This window comes from Aotus nancymaae, unplaced genomic scaffold (assembly GCF_030222135.1).
Source record: "Aotus nancymaae isolate 86718 unplaced genomic scaffold, 86718_ANA_hifiasm-v0.15.2.pri h1tg000046l, whole genome shotgun sequence".
Taxonomy (NCBI): domain Eukaryota; kingdom Metazoa; phylum Chordata; class Mammalia; order Primates; family Aotidae; genus Aotus; species Aotus nancymaae.
The window spans coordinates 25,713,303-25,731,922 of NW_026988460.1; the positions used below are offsets into that span (position 1 = coordinate 25,713,303).

General features: G+C 37.8%; 1 protein-coding gene across 3 annotated transcripts in view; it reads left to right on the top strand.

The window, feature by feature from the left end:
- The window catches only part of NR2C2 (nuclear receptor subfamily 2 group C member 2), a 91,253-nt gene that overhangs the window by 7,122 nt on the left and 65,511 nt on the right, over positions 1-18,620 (top strand). For 2 of the 3 annotated variants that reach the window (XM_012472678.2, XM_012472697.2), the window contains exon 1: positions 7,119-7,202. The exons of the other annotated variant lie outside the window; for it this stretch is intronic. In XM_012472678.2, coding sequence (XP_012328101.1) covers positions 7,143-7,202 — 60 coding nt within the window. In that variant the 5' untranslated portion in view covers positions 7,119-7,142. Of the gene's footprint in view, positions 1-7,118; positions 7,203-18,620 lie in introns of those variants that run through there. 3 annotated transcript variants of the gene reach the window in all.

The window sequence follows — 18,620 nt, forward strand, 5'->3', positions numbered from 1 at the left end:
CATTCTTCCTTGACTTCCTTTTTTTCTGGGAAATTATTTTCAAGGGCGCTGTCATCTAGAGGGAATATTGGGATTTTAGAGTCAAAGAGTCCTGATTTGGAATTCTAACTTAATCACTTACTAGCTGCATGAGTTGTAACTGCTGAGTCTCAGGTTTTTCCATTTGCATTGGTGGAGCTAATACTACATACTCAGAAAGTATGCTAAGAATTAAATCATGCCTAGTTTGATTTAAAGCACATCATGGATGTCCAGAGAATTTATCCTGCTTTTTTTAATCCATCTACCCTGGCTTGCACTAATAGATATGAAGAAAGTCCACATCACCCTTATACCTGGGCTCTTGGTAAGATGACAAAAAAATCATCCACAGTATACAGTGGCTTTTTTAGGGGAAGTATCCACACAGAAAATTGTAGCACTGCCCTGGTACTGTTAATACATAGGAACTCCATTTAGGTGAAAGCCACTTTTCTTTCCTACTAGTCACTCACCTGACCTTGCCACTCCCAGCATGTACATATGCCCTTTTTGATAGTCTAGACTTTGAATATGGAAGAAACACCTTTCCTATGGAGGGGCACAATGGACAAGAAATTACCTGACCCCAAAGCTAAGTAAACTTTGAGTCTAAATAATAGCTGGCTTTCCGTTGACAGGAAGTATACCTAAACTTGATCTTAGAGGCATATCAGTGAGTATCTTTACTGTTGTTGCACATTTGTATTACACTAAACCTGCCACTTGAATTTCATTTTCTGCTTTCAAGTCTTGATCTATGATTACAAGTTTCAAGCTGTGTATTATTTTTTATCCTCTCTCAGGCTATCTAAATCCTTCTGTTTTTATTTTCCCATGAATATGAACAGACTTCTGACAATCAGAATAATTAAACTTATACTAAATACCTTGTACCTATTAAGAGTTCTATGCCCAGTAGTATTTTGCAAGTAGTTATTAGGCATTGGTTGATTTTAAAATATTTGTAAGATTTTATTCTAATTTAGCCCTTCATTTTGCCCAGTTGTACAGTTTAACAGGGTGAATTGCAAATGCTTTGTGCATGAGTTTATTTTATTTTTCATTTTTAAATTTTTAATTAAATTTTTTGAGATGGAGTTTCACTCTTGTTGCCCAGGCTGGAGTGCAAATGGCTCAATCTCAGCTCATTGCAACCTCTTCCTCCTGGGTTCAAGCAGTTTTCCAGTCTCAGCCTCCTAAGTAGCTGGAATTACAGGCACCTGCCACCATGCCCAGCTAATTTTGTATTTTTAGTAGAGACGGGGTTTCACCATGTTGTCCACGCTGATCTCGAACTCCTGACTAGAGTGCTGGGATTACAGGCATGAGCCACCGTGCCCAGCTGTGTATGTGTTTTAATACTTCCATGTGTATATAGTTAAATCTCATGTGAGCCTTATGTGAAAATGAGAGACCTATTCCTAATCATAATACACATTTTACAGTTTGAGTTACTTTCAAATTTCTTGGAGAAAGCAAAAGTGACAGCATCACCTTTTACCAGTAATAGCTACCATATATTGCATTTCTACTATGTCCCAAGCACAGTGAGTACACATTTAAGATGTAATCTTCACAATAACCTCATATGCTCAGTATCAGAGATCAACTTAGTGCCTGAGCCTTAGAACCCGATATAGTTGTTTAGTAAAGAAATATCAAGACAGTAGATACTTTGCATGTTATATAATTATAAGCCATGTAACAAATATGGATGATACGAATCAGTTGATTGTGGAGGGAAACGCAGGCTCACTCATTCCTGTTAGTGAAGGCAGAACCTCCTTGTCCCAGGACTTGTTCATTGTTATCTGAAACTGGAGATTCAGGTGTTTTCAGAGCCCAGCTTTTCACTGCAGTGAAGTCTTCGCCCTACTTCGCCAAAGAAATTCTGGTTGCAAGGTTTAGTTAGCTATCATTTTGTGAGCCTAGAAGAGCTAGTTGAAAGTCATTGTTGTGTTCTCTGCTTCTTTGTTGTTGATGGGGTGGTATTGATCTACTTGGATTTGAAAGAATTTCTCGTAAAACCTGTCACATGAGGCCAACCAATTATTATTTACTTCCATCTTTCTGTGGTCTGTATTACAATTTTTTATTTCTTTAATGAGGTCTCACAATGTTGTCCAGGCTGGATATGAAACAGTTTTTATATACTGTGCCCTGTTGTCATTTGTGTGCTATCCAGGAAAAACACACTACTTTAAGAATCTGCCTTCATCTGTAGACTTTACTGTTGTTCACACTTCCTAACTGGCTTCCCATCTACAGTTTCTGTCTTTCCTATCATTTCCACGCTGCAGTCTAAATTTTTTTTTTTAAGCTCCAGATATGAATGCATCATTTTTCTACCAAACTCCTGATAATTCTCCATTGTGTACAGTGTCAGCCTCCCTTTTTTCCCCGGTCTCTGTAATAATTCCACACCACAGGCTGGGCGCGGTGGCTCACGCCTATAATCCCAGCACTTTCGGAGGCCGAGGCGGGTGGATCACGACGTCAAGAGATCGAGACCATCCTAGTCAACATGGTGAAACCCCATCTCTACTAAAAATACAAAAAAATTAACTGGGCATGGTGGCGCGCGCCTGTAGTCCCAGCTACTCGGGAGGTTGAGGCAATCTTCTTGATTCCAGGAGGCGGAGGTTGCGCTGAGCCGAGATCGCACCATTGCACTCCAGCCTGGGTAACGAGCGAAACTCCGTCTCAAAAAAAAAAAAAAAAAAAAAAAAAAAAATTCCACACCACATTGCCTGCCATTGCTCAAATATGCCATTCTTCCTCATACTTGCCAGTTTTGTATGAGCTGTCCTCTCTGCTTAGAACTCTCTCCTCATCCACCTGTCTTTCTTGGCTGAATTTCCATTCTTCCTTGAAGACCTACTTTAAATAATTCCTCTTCTGTAATGTTTTCATTGGTTCTCACAGACAGAGAGAAATGCTGCTTCCCTGGGACACGCGTAGCATTTACTTTACATAGATACTTCGGTCTGTTTCCTTCATAAATTCCTTAAGGACAAGGACTGTTTATTCTCCTCTTCCTCTTTGTTGTTATTAATTCTCAGCCATCAGTTCATTGCCTAGTTCCTAGCAGTTACTTAATAAGAATTGATGGAGGGGTTGGACTTGATTAGTAAAATCACCAGAGGAAGGTCTTCTGTAGCACTTTTTTTTTTTTTTTTTTTTTACTTAATGTACTCAGTTTTATAGCTCTTTTGGTAGCTAATCAGGTTCTTTCCTCTAAACATTAATGTGGGGGTGGGAGGCAAGGTTAATAAGCTGAATAGTTCAAGTACTAGCCTTTAAGACTCAAGTTTCTATACCAAGAGCAAGTTTAGTGTTCCGTTCACAGTGCTTATTAATACAATATCTTGTGTATAGTAACCACTTAGTGTTAGTTACTGCTGTTAGTGTTATGCTTGGCTCCACCAGCCAAGAAAGTTGTTTTTAAAAGCTTTATTTCTGTACTTTGTAGTATCAAAACAGTAGGATTTTTTTTTCAGATTTAAATTAAAAAATTATATTGTGCTAGTGAAGATAGTTTTTCAAACTACATATAGCCACAACTCACTGGTACTTGGAGCCTCTTATTCTAGAGGGACATCTCCTAATTGATAACCATTGCCTGGTAGTACTTTTCTAAAGATGTTTGACCTTCCTTCTCACTGTGTGATCTTTCTGTCTCTAGGACCGCCTATGGCTGCGGTAGCAGTGAGAGAAGCTCTCAGGTGAGAGTCTTATCCCCTGATGTTGCCTTTTTTTTCTGGGTGCATTTTAGTTAAATGTTCACCCTGCCCCACTTCCTGACATCACTTGAAGATTTTGTTTTACTTTTTACATTGCGATATCCTGGAAGAAAAAGCCTCTATCTTCCTTTTTTATATATGAGAATAGGATATGGTTTGTGACTTATTTTCAAAAGTAATAGAAAATATTTTTTGAAACTACTTCTCACCTCCTCTAACTGGATTTAAATCTTTATTGAAAGCACTTGCTTTAACATAGTTTCTCTTTCAATTTCTCTCTTACTCTTAGTCTCATTTTTTGTCTCTGCTTGTTTTTCCAGAAGGTGCACATTCCTCCTTGTTCATTTTTAGCAGCTTCCAAAACTGCTGTTGATGATGCCTGATGATGCTTTGAAGGCAGAAAATCAACAGTGAGATCAAGAATTTTAAGAATTCAAGTGTATAAAGAAAGGTTGCTGCTCAATTCAAGTGTATAAAGAGAGGCGTTTAAGATGATCCAGGAAGTTGGTGTGGGAGAAAAAGGTGGGGGGCACTCGTCCTATCACATAGCAAGACTTACGCTAACACTGCAGTAAAAAAAAAGAGAGCGAGACAAAGAGAACAATAGTGGAATAGAATAGAGAACCTATAGTTATATCCACGTACATAGGAAAAAGAGGGATATGGCAGAGATTGCATTACAGATCAATGGCAAAAAGGATAGATTTTCCCCATGTAGATAATCCATTTTCCAGAACTATTTCTCAAACAGAAAATGGAAAATGGATTGTCTACATGGGAAAAAAACTAGTTGGATCCTTACTTCTTATCAGATTCAAGAATCAATTTGCAGATGGATTGAGGACTTAAATATGAGGGGCAAAACTCTTAAACATTTCTAAGAAAATACATACAATTTTATTTACAATCCTGGGATAGGACACAATTTTCGTAAATTAAAGTACAAACTATAAAAGAAAATGTGGATGAATTTAACCTTACTAAATTTAAAGACTTCTGTTCATCAACAAACACCTTAAAGAAAGTAAACAGATGAGCCGGGTTTGATGGCTTACGCCTGTAATCCCAGCAGTTTGGGAGGCCAAGGCGGGCAGAGGCAGGAGAATCACTTGAACCTGGGAGGCGGAGGTTGCAGTGAGCTGAGGTAGCCTGATTGCACTCCAGCCTAGGCAACAAGAGTGAAACACCATCTCAAAAACAAACAAACAAAAATAAACAGATGAACCACAGAGTGGAAGAACCCATATAACTTATCAACAAAGGATTAATATCAAGAATACTTAGCTTTTCTAAACTTAAATATATTTACTGCTGCTTCTTTGTGACTTAATATCTATAGTCACTCATTGTTAGATTTATCTTAGGATCCCAAGCTCTGCCTGAAGTTGATTGATCTGCAAATTTAGTGTTAAAGTGAATTATTACAGAAAGTTTCTGTACTAGGCCTCCATTAAATCAGTTTGTCATCTATAAAATCCACTTGGACTCAAAATTTGATGGATCAAGCCACCTCTTTTAGGGAACCCAATAGAAAAGATACGACTTTCTCGTACCCTGTTGTTTTTATACTATTCAATAATACTTTCCTAACAATATTTCTCTAATAATTCAAATTCATATATTTCTTGCATTGAACTATGGTTAATAACAAGAGAAATTCTGTTAACATCTAAAAGTGATAAAAAGTATTAGTTGCAGCCACATGTTTAGATTTTAGTTTTTAATGTATAGTACTTACTAGCTATCTATTTCTTAGAAAATTCCTGTCTTCTGTTTTGAGAAAGACTGGAACTCTTGACTTTCACATGCAATAATTGTGTTTTTAACAAGTCAGTTGACTTTTCTGGTACTTTTAAAGATGCTTTTTCCTTCCATCTCCATTAGTTGTAATCAAATTGTAGCAAGAGAAAAAGACCAACATATTTCTTTGTGTTTTTTTCTTCTGGAAACAAAAGTTAAGTTTTTACCACCTGTTAAAAGAATAAACATTACCTCCTCAGTTTCAGACTTAATCATATTTTGTGAAAATGAATCACTGACACTGGTGGTCTGGTGTCATTGTAGCAGTTGGTGCAATACCTACTGTCACAGGATTTTGACTCCTTGAAGGTAGGAGCCAGGTCTTTTATGTTTGTCAGTAACAGCTTCATCCTCCTGTTTCTTTCTCTTAGCATTTTGGCAATAAAATATGTGAATTAGAATTATCATAATAGAGGTGGCTATCTAATAATAAACAGAATGATATAGAAAGTTACCAGAGAGTTAAAAAGCTTCATAGAGATCAGTGATTATAATACTTTAGATAGGAATTGCAGAAAAGTATTTGGTAAAATTGCATTGCAAGATAATCCACTTTGTGATTGAGGGAGGGCAGGCAAATGAACTGTGTTCATGTGTATTGCACACTCAGTACGATATAGTTTTTATATGTAAGTCCTGAAAATAGATTTGAGCTTTGTTCTGTGGACCATGGGACCTGTACAGTCAATAGTGAATTGTTCAGGAATTGGGTCCAGATTATCCTGAATTCTTTGTGGTAGAGCCTTTGAAAGGGCTTAGGAAGTATTCAGGAGAGCTGTTTCATGACCAGAAGAGACCAGGAGTCTGCTTCTGCAGCAGTGCTGGTACTCAAATAATCCTGACCCAGGAGACTAGCACACTCTTTGATCTTTAGATGATCTTTCTCCATTTTTACAAATAATGAAATCAAATCTATTTTTGCTAATAGTAAAAAGCTGAATTATCTGGTTTTGTAATTTAATGAGGACTTAATATATATATGGGTACCATATTTTGTTAGCACACTCTAGTAATGCAGTCTCCTTGCTTCTTGCTTTGTTAGTGATAGTATTTGCTTTTCAACCTATGGATGAGGTTTGTTAGCACCAAACAGGGTGTTGCTTCTCACTTTGCCACTAGTAAAAGAGGTGTGGTTGATGACAGTCAAGGCTTTATCTAAAGTTGATCGCACAGCTTTCTCAGATAGCTACCTTCTTCTTCAGCATACTGTGACAAGGGAGCTATCCAAAGAGGTGTGATTCCCACCTCCCTGAGAGGTAAACCAAGCTGTTACAACCCAGGAGACCTGATAATTAAATTTCCAAATTCATCTTTGTTTATATTTGCCAGTGGAAGTTTCTAAATTGAAATGTTTCTACAAATTAGTTTTGGTACCTGTAACTGAAGGAGCTGGTGCAGCATATACAGATATGTCTAGCCTGCTAGGTCTGCCTGCTTTATATAGAGGGCAAAGTCCACACAAGACAGTACCAAAGATGAATTTTGATTACTAATATTTTTCAAGTAGCCTGGTTTTTCCCCACCTGATAGAAGTTGCTACATCTTTCCAAACAGGTTCTCTAATGATCTTGCTTCACCATGGCTACAAATATGGAGGGGCTGGTTCAGCACAGAGTGGGGACCCAGCAGGTGGCTGAGGTGAGTGATAGGGGCTAGCTAGCACAGTAGCTGGCACCCTCACTTTTAAAAGGAAAAAAAAAATTAGTGTGCTCAATTTTTTCAAAACAATCCCAGGGAGGTCAGCATGTGATATGTCCTAGTGTGCTGTTACAGAAGAAAAAAATGACAAGAACATTTATTTGTAACCTTTTTTTTTTTTTTTTTTGCATAAGTAGGGTGGCCTATCTGGATTTAATTAAGGTGACTTGAAAGTTTACCTTGAACCAAAAACTAGTAGAATCTGATTCTTACTGAACCTTGTGGGTATAGTTTTAACTCCAAGGCTCTGTCTTAATTTCTCATACACTTGATTCTTTGTTAATACTGTGGAATAGTAGAAAGTCTGATTATGTGCATTCAGCAGTCGTTGACAATTTACCATGCACCAGGGATCCAACTAAGTGCTGAGATGTATGGAGGTGAATGAGTCATGGATTGTTCCCTTTAGCAATCTCGAGGCATGATAATGGAGTTATTATAAAACTATCATCACTAATAGCATACTTTAAGCATTCACTCTGTACCAGGCCCTATGCAAAGGCTTTAATCCTCACAGTAACTTTCTAAAGTTGGTACTGTCAATATTCCCATTTTGTAGGTAAGGAAACCAAGTAGCAAAGAATAAGTAATTAGCCAGAGGCACACTGTAGCAGGACAAGATGCTGACCCAGGTCTGTTCGCTTCCAGATCTCTTCCAATTAACCATGAGTCCTACTGCAACCAGGAGCCAAAAGGTTGAGATTCACATTTTTTCAATAATGCTCATATTTCTAGGGCAAAGACACAAATTTGCATTCAAAGAGAGGATTTTTTTAAAACAAAAACTAAGTATACATATGCCAGTTTAAACCAATAAAAATAATGAGCAGATTTTTCAGATTTTTAGATCAACCATTAACTTAAAGGCAACAATATAACTAGTTACCTACCTCCCCTTCCCACCCAGCAAATAATGGTTAATAGTAACTGAAAATGAAAGAAGATAGATTTCACAAATATTTTAATATTGTATTTTTGAATGGACTATCAGAGTTATAGAAGCATTGGGATTATATGTTTGTACAACAAGTCATCATTTAACATCATCGGTGGATTCTTGGAAACCAACTTTAGGTAAAACCACATATAACAAAACCAGTTTTACCATAGGCTAATTGATATAAATAAGCATTAAGTTCATATGGCATATTTCTAGTCAAAAAAAAATCACCACATTTCTAAATAAAGATACAGAACGCCTGCAGTATTAAATATTGAAATAAATGTGAGCTCTACGTATATTTAAGATTAAAGACTATAAAAACAAGAAAATTATTTGTGTAATTTTTGGTGAATCAGTGAGTGACGGCAGTCATAGTGTGGTGGGCTATATTAAGTAATAATTGTTTGCAAAGCAAAAGTTGTTAGGAGTTCCTCCTACCTGTATGCAGTCAATCACAAGTATGGCAGGCTCACTGAATGATTTCTTAATGCATAGTTTATTGTTGTGCATTTGTATGATTACTGTGGACTTTACGAATTTTTATTTTACAATAATTTATATTCATTCACTCATTTCCTAACCCACTTATTCCAGTTCAGGGTGATAGGTGGCTAGATCCTGTCCTGGAAGCTCAGGCCACAAGGCAGAAACACTCCTGGCCAGGACACCATCCCATCATAGGGTATACTCACACACATACCCCCACTTACTCAGACTGGGATAATTTAGACACAACAAGTCACCCCACATGCACATCCTTGGCATGTGGTGGGCGAAGCTGGAGTACCTCAGAGAACCCATGCAGACATGGGGAGAACATACAGCAGCCCTGGCCTGGAATCACTTTTTTTCCTCATCAACAAACATTATAACAAAACAATATTATTTGAGGGCTCCCGTAGTTATTTGTTGCTTTATTTTGTGATAGGAATAATTACCTTGAAAATAATTACTAATTTTTCAGATATCTGTGTTTCCATTTGAGGCTGATTTGGAGACTACTATATGGATTGCTGCCCTTAGAGGCCATCATTAATTCTTTATCTTTCTATAGCACAAGTCATCAAGCAACATCACTTTTTCTTTAGGAAAGAGATTAATACAGGCTAATATAAGTTCTTTGTATGCATTCGAAAAGTTTTCTAGCTAAAATTTTCTGCCAAATACCTTATTTCCTTCAGGTAGTGGAATTTCATATATTAACTTATTTCAACTGTTGTTTTCCATGGCAAAAAAAAAAAAAAGTATTTTTAGGGACTCAGAATAATGAAAGGCAGTCTCAATTTTGAATGTAAAAACAATCTATTTAAAATATTTTCTAGATTTCCTTGCTGTTTTTTTAGCTTGTTTGTTTTTGAGAAGGAGTTTCACTCTTGTTGCCCAGGTTGGAGTGCAATGGCATGATCTCAGCTCACTGCAACCTCTGCCTCCCAGGTTCAAGCGACTCTATGCCTCAGCCTCCTTAGTAGCTGGGATTACAGGCGTGCACCACCATGCCTGGCTAATTTTTCGTATTTTTAGTATAGACGGGGTTTCACCTTGTTGACCAGGCTGGTCTTGAACTCCTGACCTCAGGTGACCAAAGTGCTGGGATTACAGGCATGAGCCACCACACCTGCCCCCTTGCTGTTATTTTAAGGAATAAGTATGTATTTGTGTCCTTTGAATTTTTGGGCTTAGTAATTTTAAGCTGCATATAATAACTATATATGATATTTGATTAGCTAAATGAGTAAGAGGGCCTACAGTTCATCATTTTAATGCTAAGCAGTAATGGGGTGGGGATAAAGTATCCAAATTTAGAGATAATAAACAGTTTTGGATAATTGTTTACTCAGTGAGCAATTGAGTACATAATTAAGGAGCATACCTGTTCGCTTCCCATAGGCCAGGGAGGATATGCTGGTGGGTAATGGGACAGGGCTTTTGCTCTCCCAGAGCTCTCTAAGGGCATAAGCCTGAGATGGGCTACAGTAGAGGGATGAATGGGAAAGACAGAATCTTGGTAGAAAGAGACTCTATCAAGTGAGATTGTGAGCCATGAGATCAGACAAATTGGAGATTAAATCCTTGTCTCTATTAAACAATTAAAAAATTTAGCTGGATATGGTGTTGCCTGCCTGTGGTCTCAGCTACTGTGGAGGCTGAGGTTGGAGGATCACTTGATCCCAGGAGTTCAAGGCTACAGTCAGTGAACTATGATCATACCATTGCACTCCAGCCTGGATGACAGACCTTGTTTTAGAGACCCTATCTCTAAAACAAGTTTTTCTAGAAACAAGCTTTAGTAAGTGCCATGCTTTTTTGCTTCACGAAATAACAGCAACATGTGGATTATGTAAATGATATTTTTTATAGTAGATGCCTCGTTCAGCCTTTTTCTCCGTAGACTGCCTAAGTGGCAAATACCAAGATAAACTGCAAAAGTTGGGTGATACAAAATAACAATTTGATGTCCTATAATGTACTCAAATTTAGTTATTCAGAGAGACAGTTTAATATAGTGGTCAATAGTGTAGACTTTGGAGCCTGATTGCCTAGATTTAAATCCTGGCCCTGCCACTTGCAAGCAGTGTAACCTCTCTGTTGTTTTGGAATTGTTTGTGAAGAGTTGGTATTAACTTTTCTATTAAAATGTGGTAGAAGTAGCAGAGAAGCCATCTGGGCCTGGCCTTTTCAGGTAATTTTTGGATTACTAATTCAGTCTTTACTTGTTACGGGTCTGTTCATATTGTCCATTTATTCTTGAGTCAGTTTCAGTAATTTGTCTTTTTGGGACTTTATTTCATTTAAGTTATCTAATTTGTTGGTGTACAGTTCTTCTGGCATTCTTTTATAATCCTTTTCTGTAAGTCAGTGGTAATTTTTCCTCTTTCGTTTGTGATTCTAGTAATTTGAGTCTGCCCTCTTTTTCTTGGTCAATCAGCTAAAGGTTTGTCAACTTAGTGATTTTTTTTTTTTCAACAAACCAGCTTTTTGGTTTAATTTATTTTCTCTATTTTTCTGTTTTCTGTTCCATTAATTTTCATTCAAAACCACAGTGATATACTATGTCACATCCACTAGAATGGGTAGAATATAAAAATCAGATAGTAAACATTGGCAAGGAAGTGGGAAAATTGGAAACCTCATACATTGCTGGTGGGAATGTCAGCCAAATGTCCATTAACAATGAAATGACTGAAACTTGATTTTAAAAACAATATGGTTTATTTAAAAAAAAAAAAATAGCTGAGAATGGGAGAGATGAGATGGCAGATGGTAACTGGTAACCAAAGCAGTGAGAGCTTGAATCATGTCTAACACTGGAATTAATTTTGCTTTTCTTATATTAAAGGAATGAAATTTTCTAAAGGGGCTTCAGAATTTTTTAAGCATTTAAGATTTTCCTCTGTAACTGGAAATTTAAAGCAGACATATAGATACACATACTGTGTGTTTCTTTGTTGTCTAAATAAAGATACTTTTTAAACTTCATAAGATATTTTGAGTCAGGAGAAATTTAGGAGTTAACTTGCCTGAGGTATTTTGAGTGCTTACTGATTGGCAGAAAGAAATCACTCATACACCTAAACTGTAAGTTGCATGTATGTTTATGCAATAGAAGTGAGGTGGCTTTACAAATCTTTTCCCTGATCCCTGGGCTATCTAAGGGACTCTCAGCCATCAAATAAGGTCCTGCCACAGCTGAGAAAATAGCCAAATTCTTATGACCCTATTACTCTTTTTATCATCAGGATTTACATCATCATTGCAGAAAACTTAAACTAACATTTCCATGTAAGAGAATGTTTAAAAACATAGAGCTCTCCCAGTTCTTGGACAAAATGCAATGTTAGCAAGGCCACATCCTCAAGGGGGAGAAAGTAAAGTCAGGTTCAGTGTCCTGGAACGCTTAACTCTCTAGGACTAAATTTGATTAATCCTGCCCTCTAACTGGATGTTTAAATTTTCCTGCCTTAGCCTCCCGAGTAGCTGAGACTACAGGCATGTGCCACCACGCCCAGCTAATTTTTTGTACTTTTAGTAGAGACAGGGTTTCACCTTATTGGCCAGGCTGGTCTTAAACTCCTGACCTCGTGATCCGCCCACCTTGGCCTCCCAAAGTGCTGGGATTATAGGCATAAGCCACCATACCTGGCCTAAATTTTCATTTTCTTGTCAAAGTAGTACATATACATACATTTAAAAGTTAACCAATACAATGTTAGGTTTGAAGCAGAAATCAGCAGGTTTCTGAACCACTCTTACCCTTGATTACCAAGTCTCCTCTAACTTTGATTTTTTTTCTGGTATTTAACTTCATGCTTTAAAAAATGTCCTTACCCCACTATTTCTAAGTCTTGATTTATCAGGCTTAGATACTGTCTTTTTTGGAGGCCAGGGTAGTGAGGGTTTTTTTTTTTAATTGTGGCAAAATATAAAATTTACCATTTTAAAGTGTGAAGTTCTTTGGCATTAAGTGTTGGTCACGTTGTTCTGTAACCATCATCACCATCCATTTCTAGAACTTTTTCTTCTTCCCAGACTGAAACTGTACCCATGTAGCACCAACTACCAATCCCCCTCATTCCCCCTAGCCTTTGGCAACCACCATTCTTTTTTCTTCTAAGATGGAGTCCCACTCTGGTGCCAGGCTGGAGTGTAGTGGCACAGTCTCGGCTCACTGCAACCTCTACCTCCTGGGTTCATAGGATTCTTCTACCTCAGCCTCCCAAGTAGCTGGGCCTACAGGTGCGCGCCACCACATCCAGCTAATTTTGTTATTTTTAGTAAAGGCAAGGTTTCACCATGTTGGCCTGGATGGTCTCAAGCTCTTGACCTTATTATCCACCCACCTCAGCCTACCAAGGTGCTGGGATTACAGGCATGAGCCACTGCTCCCAGCCTAGCAACCACCATTCTTTCTGTGTCTCTGAATTTGACTCCCCTAGGTACCTTATATAAGTAAAATTATGTAATTGTCATTCATCCCTGGGCTTATTTCACTTAGTATAATATCCTCAAGGTTAATTCATGTTGTAGCATGTGTCACATGTTATAGCATATGTCAGAGTTTCCTTAAGACTAAATAATATTCTACTTATGTATCACATTTTGTTTATCTGTTTATCTGTCAGTGGTCATTTGGGTTGCTTCAACCTCTTGGTTTTAAGTAATGCTGCTGTGAATGCAGGTGTACAAGTATCTGAGTCCCTGCTTTCAATTATTTTGGGTATGCAGTTGGTACCCAACTTATGATGGTTCAATATATAATTTTTTTGATTTCCCAATGATGCAGAAACCATAAGCCGTATGCATTCAGTGGAAGCCATACTTCAAGTAGCTATACAACCATTCTGTTTTTCATTTTCAATACAGTATTTAATAAATTACATGAGAAATTCAACAGTTTATTATAAGCTTTGTATTAGATAATTTTGTTCAGCAGTATGCTAGTGTACGTGTTCTGAACATGTAAGATAGATTAGACTAAGCTATGCCATTTGATAGGCTAAGTATATTAAATGCATTTTTGACTTAATGACATTTTCAGCTTACAATGGTTTATCAGGACATAACTTCATCATAAGGAATGTCTGTATACCCAGAAGTGGAATTACTGGATCTTATGGTAATTCTATATTTGATTTTTGAGAAACTGCTATATTGTTTTCCACAGAGGCTGCAACCATTTTACATTCTTAGCAGTGCACAAGGTTCCAATTTCTCCACATCCTCAACAACACATGTTATTTTTGTTTGTTTTTGATAAAAGCCATCCTAATGGATGTAAAGTGGTAGCTCATTGTGGTTTTGACTTGCACTTCCCTAATGATTAGTGATGTGGAACAGCTTTTCTTTTTTTGTTGTTTATATTAGAAAACTAATTTTATATAAATTCCTTTTTATTTTTATTTTTTGAGACAGAGTTTCGCTCTCATTGCCTAGGTTGGAGTCCAATGGTGCTATCTCCACTCATCACCACCTCCACCTCCCGGGTTCAACCAATTCTTCTGCCTCAGCCTTCTGAGTACCTGGGATTACAGGCATGTGCCACTGCAGCTGGCTAATTTTTGTATTTTTAATAGAGACCAGGTTTAGCTCTAACTCCTGACCTCAGGTGATCCTCCCGCCTCGGCCTCCAAAAGTGCTGGGATTACAGACATCAGCCACCGTGCCTGGCCATAAATTTCTTTTAATTAAGGAAAAAAAGTTATTCTCTTTTTTTGAGACAGTGTCTGATTCTGTCACTCAGGCTGGAATGCAGTGGTGCCATTTTGACTCACTACAACCTCCAGCAATTCTCGTGCCTCAGCCACCTGAATAGCCAGGATTACAGGTGTACTGGCTAATTTTTGTATTTTTAGTAGAGACTGTTTCACCATGTTAGCCAGGCTGACCTCAAAGTGATTCACCTGCCTAGGCTTCCCAAAGTGCTGGAATTAAAGGCATGGGCCACTGCACCTGGCTGAGCAGCTTTTTATATGCTAGTTGGCCATTCATATATTTTGGAGAATGTCTATTCAAGTACTTTCCCATTTTTTTAATTGGGTAGTTTGAGGTTTTTTTGTCGTTGAGTTGTAGAAGTTCTTTACATATTCTGGATATTAAGCCCTTACTAGATTGTATTCTTGCATTCCTATAAAGAAATACCTGAGGCTGGGTAATTTATAAAGTAGAGAGATTTAATTAGCTGATGGTTCCACAGGCTGTACAGAGAGCATGGCAGCATCTGCTTCTGAGGAGGCCTCAGAGGGCTTTACTCTTGGTGGCAGACAGAGCAGGAGCAGGTGTCTTACATGGCAGGGGCAAGACCAAGAGAGTTGGGGGAGGGGCTTCACACTTTTAAACAACCAGATTTCATGATAACTCACTCACTCACTATCCTGAGAATAGCACCAAGGGGATGGTCCTAAACCAATCATGAGAACTCCATTCCCATGATCCAGTCACCTCCCATCAGGCCCCATCTGCAGCACTGGGGATTACAGCTTGACATGAGATTCGTTGGGGACACAGATCCAAACCATATCACAGATACATGATTTGCAAGTATTTTCTTCCATTCTGTGGGCTGCCTTTCCAGTCTCTTGACAGTGTCCTTTGATGCAGAAAAGTTTTAATTTTGATGAAGTTTAATTGATGTTTTTTCTTTTTATTATTTTTCTTTTAATTTATGTTTTTGTTGTTTGTACTTTTAGTGTCATAGTCAAGAAATTATCGCCAAGTTATCCAATGTCATGAAGCCTTTCCTCTGTGATTTTTTTTTTTTTTTTTAAGCAGTGTCTTAGCCTGTCACCCAGGCTGGAATGCAGTGGCACAAACGTAACTCACTCCAGCATAAAACTCTTAGGCTCAAGCAGTCCTCCTACCTCAGCCTCCTGAGTATTGCTGGGACTACAGGTATACACTACCATGCCAGGCAGGCTAATTTAAAATTTTTTTTTTTTTTTTTTTTTTTTTTTTTTTTTTTGAGACGGAGTTTCGCTCTTGATACCCAGGCTGGAGTGCAATGGCGCGATCTCGGCTCACCGCAACCTCCGCCTCCTGGGTTCAGGCAATTCTCCTGCCTCAGCCTCCTGAGTAGCTGGGATTACAGACACGCGCCACCGTGCCCAGCTAATTTTTTTTTTTTGTATTAGTAGAGACGGGGTTTCACCATGTTGACCAGGATGGTCTCGATCTCTTGACCTCGTGATCCACCCGCCTCGGCCTCCCAAAGTGCTGGGATTACAGGCTTGAGCCACCGCGCCCGGCCTAAAATTTTTTTTTTTTTTTTTTTTTTAAACACAGGGTCTTGCTATCCTGCCCAGGCTGGTCTCGAACTCCTGGGCTCAAGTGATCTTCCCACCTTGGCCTACCAGAGTGCCAGGATTACAGACATGAGCCACTGTGCCTGGCTCCTTGTAATTTTAGAGTTTTAGCTCTAAATTTAGTACTAAATTTTAGAGTTTAGGTCTATAATCCAGTTATATTATATAAGGGATCTGACTTCATTCCTTTACATGTGGATATCTAGTTGTTCCAGAACCATTTGTTAAAAAGACTATCCTTTCCTCATTGAATGGTCTTGGCATCCTTGTCAACAATCATTTGACATATATTCAGGGATTTATTTCTGGCTTTCCTTTTTTTTTCCTCTAGTATTGGTAAAACCACATAACATAAAATTTACCATCTTAACCATTTTTTTTAGTACAGACGTTCCTTGGTTTACAAAGGGGCTGCAACCAGGTAAACCCATCAAAAGTCAAAAACATCACAAGTCTAAAAATTTTATACCCCAGTAAACCAATAGTAAAGTCAAAAATTATAAGTCAGATTATCATTGTCAGAGACCATCTCTATATACAGTTCAGTAGTTTAAGTATATCTACACTGTTGTACAACAGATCTTCACAGTTTTTTCATCTTGCTAAAACTGAAACTCTATACTCATTAAAACAGCAACTCCTCAATGACCCCTTCCCCCACCCTGACAACTGCTCTTCTACTTTCTATGAATTTGACTACTTTTGATAACTACTGTAAGAATCATACAGAACCTGTCTTTTTGTGACTGGTTTATTTCACTTAGCATAATGTCTTCACAGTTCAATCTATCTATGTGTCTGTCTTTATGCCAGTACCATACTGTTTGGATTACTGTAGCTTTGTAGTAAGTTTTGAAATTAGGAAGTGTGAGACATCTAACTTTTCCAAGATTGTTTTGGCTGTTCAGGGTCCCTTGAGATTCCATATGAAGGTTAGCATGGATTTTTCTCTTTCTATAAAATACGTCATTGGGGTTTTGATAGGGATTACATTGACTTTTGTAGATGGCTTTGGGTAGTATTGACATTATAACAGTATTAAGTCTTTTAATCCATGAACACAGGATGTTTTTCTACTTATTTATGTTGTCTTTAATTTTTTTCTGTGGCATTTTATAGTTTTCATCATATACTTACGGTTTTTTTTTGTTTGTTTGGTATTTTTGAGATGGAGTCTCACTCTCTCACCCAGGCTGGAGTGCAGTGGCACAATCTCGGCTCACTGCGACCTCTACTTCCTGGGTTCAAGCAATTCTCCTGCCTCAGCCTCCTAAGTAGCTGGGATTACAGGTATGTGCCACCATGCCTGGCTAATTTTTGTATTTTTAGTAGAGACAGGGTTTCACCATGTTCACCAGGCTGGTCTCGAACTCCTGACCTCAAGTAATCTGCCCACCTTGGACTCCCAAAGTGCGGGGATTACAGGTGTGAGCCACCGTGCCTGATCAGTGTTTACTTAAGTATTTTACTTCCTTGGTTAAATTTAATCCTAAACATTTTATTCTTTTTTATGCTATGCATTGTTAATGTATAGAAATGTAACTGAATCTTGTGTGTAATAACATGCAGTTTTGCTGAATTTGTTTATTCTAAAAGTTTTTGGTCATCTTTAGTTTTACATACAAGGTTCTGTCATCTGTGAATAAGGATAATTTTTTTTTCTTTCCTATATGGATGCCTTTTATTTTTCTTGATTAATTGCTCTGGCTAGGACTTCTAGTACAAGTGGCAAAAGTAGCCATTCTTGTCTTGTTCCTATCTTAGAGGAAAAATGTTAAGTCTATCATGGATGAGTGTGGTGTTAGCTCATTAATGAAACAGGTGGTTTTCAAATATGGCCTTTATTATGTTGAGGTAATTTCCTTCTATTTCTATTTTATTACATGTTTTAATGATGAAAGGCTATTGATTTTGTCAGGTGCTTTTTTTCTATCTGTTGAGAGGATCACGTTTTTTTCCTTTCATTCTCCTAATGAGAGGTACTTTACATTGATCAGTTTTCATATGTTGATCCACTCTTGCATTCCTTGGACAAACCTCTCTTGGTAATGGTTTGCATTTTTTAATATGCTGCTGAATTCAGTTTGCTGGTATTTTTTTTGTCTCTTTTTTTTCTTCTGTTTTCTGTTTGCTAGTATTTTGTTGAGGATTTTTGCACCAGTGTCCGCAGGAAAGAGAGTAGTCTATAATTTTCTTTTGGTGTCTTTGATTTCAGTATCAGCATGATTACTGGCCTCATGTGAGTTTGGAAATGTTCCCTCCTCTTCAGTGTTTCTAAAAGAGTTTGAAAAGGATTCATGTTATTTCTTCTTTTAATGTTTGGTAGAAAGCAGTTGAAGCTCATGTGGTCCAGGACTTTTCTATTTTGGAAGATTTTTGATTACTTCTGTCTTCTTACTGGTTACAGGTCTATTTAGATTTTGTTTCTTTTTTAAAATATAATTTGTATTTTATTTTTTTTAGAGACAGGGTTTCGCCATGTTGCCCAGGCTGATCTCTAATTCCTGGGATTAGGCAATTCTCTCACCTCCGCCTTCCAAAGTGCTAAGATTACAGGCATGAGCCACCACACCTGGCCCAAATTTTCTGTTTCTAAATGATGCAGTCCTGGTAGGCTGT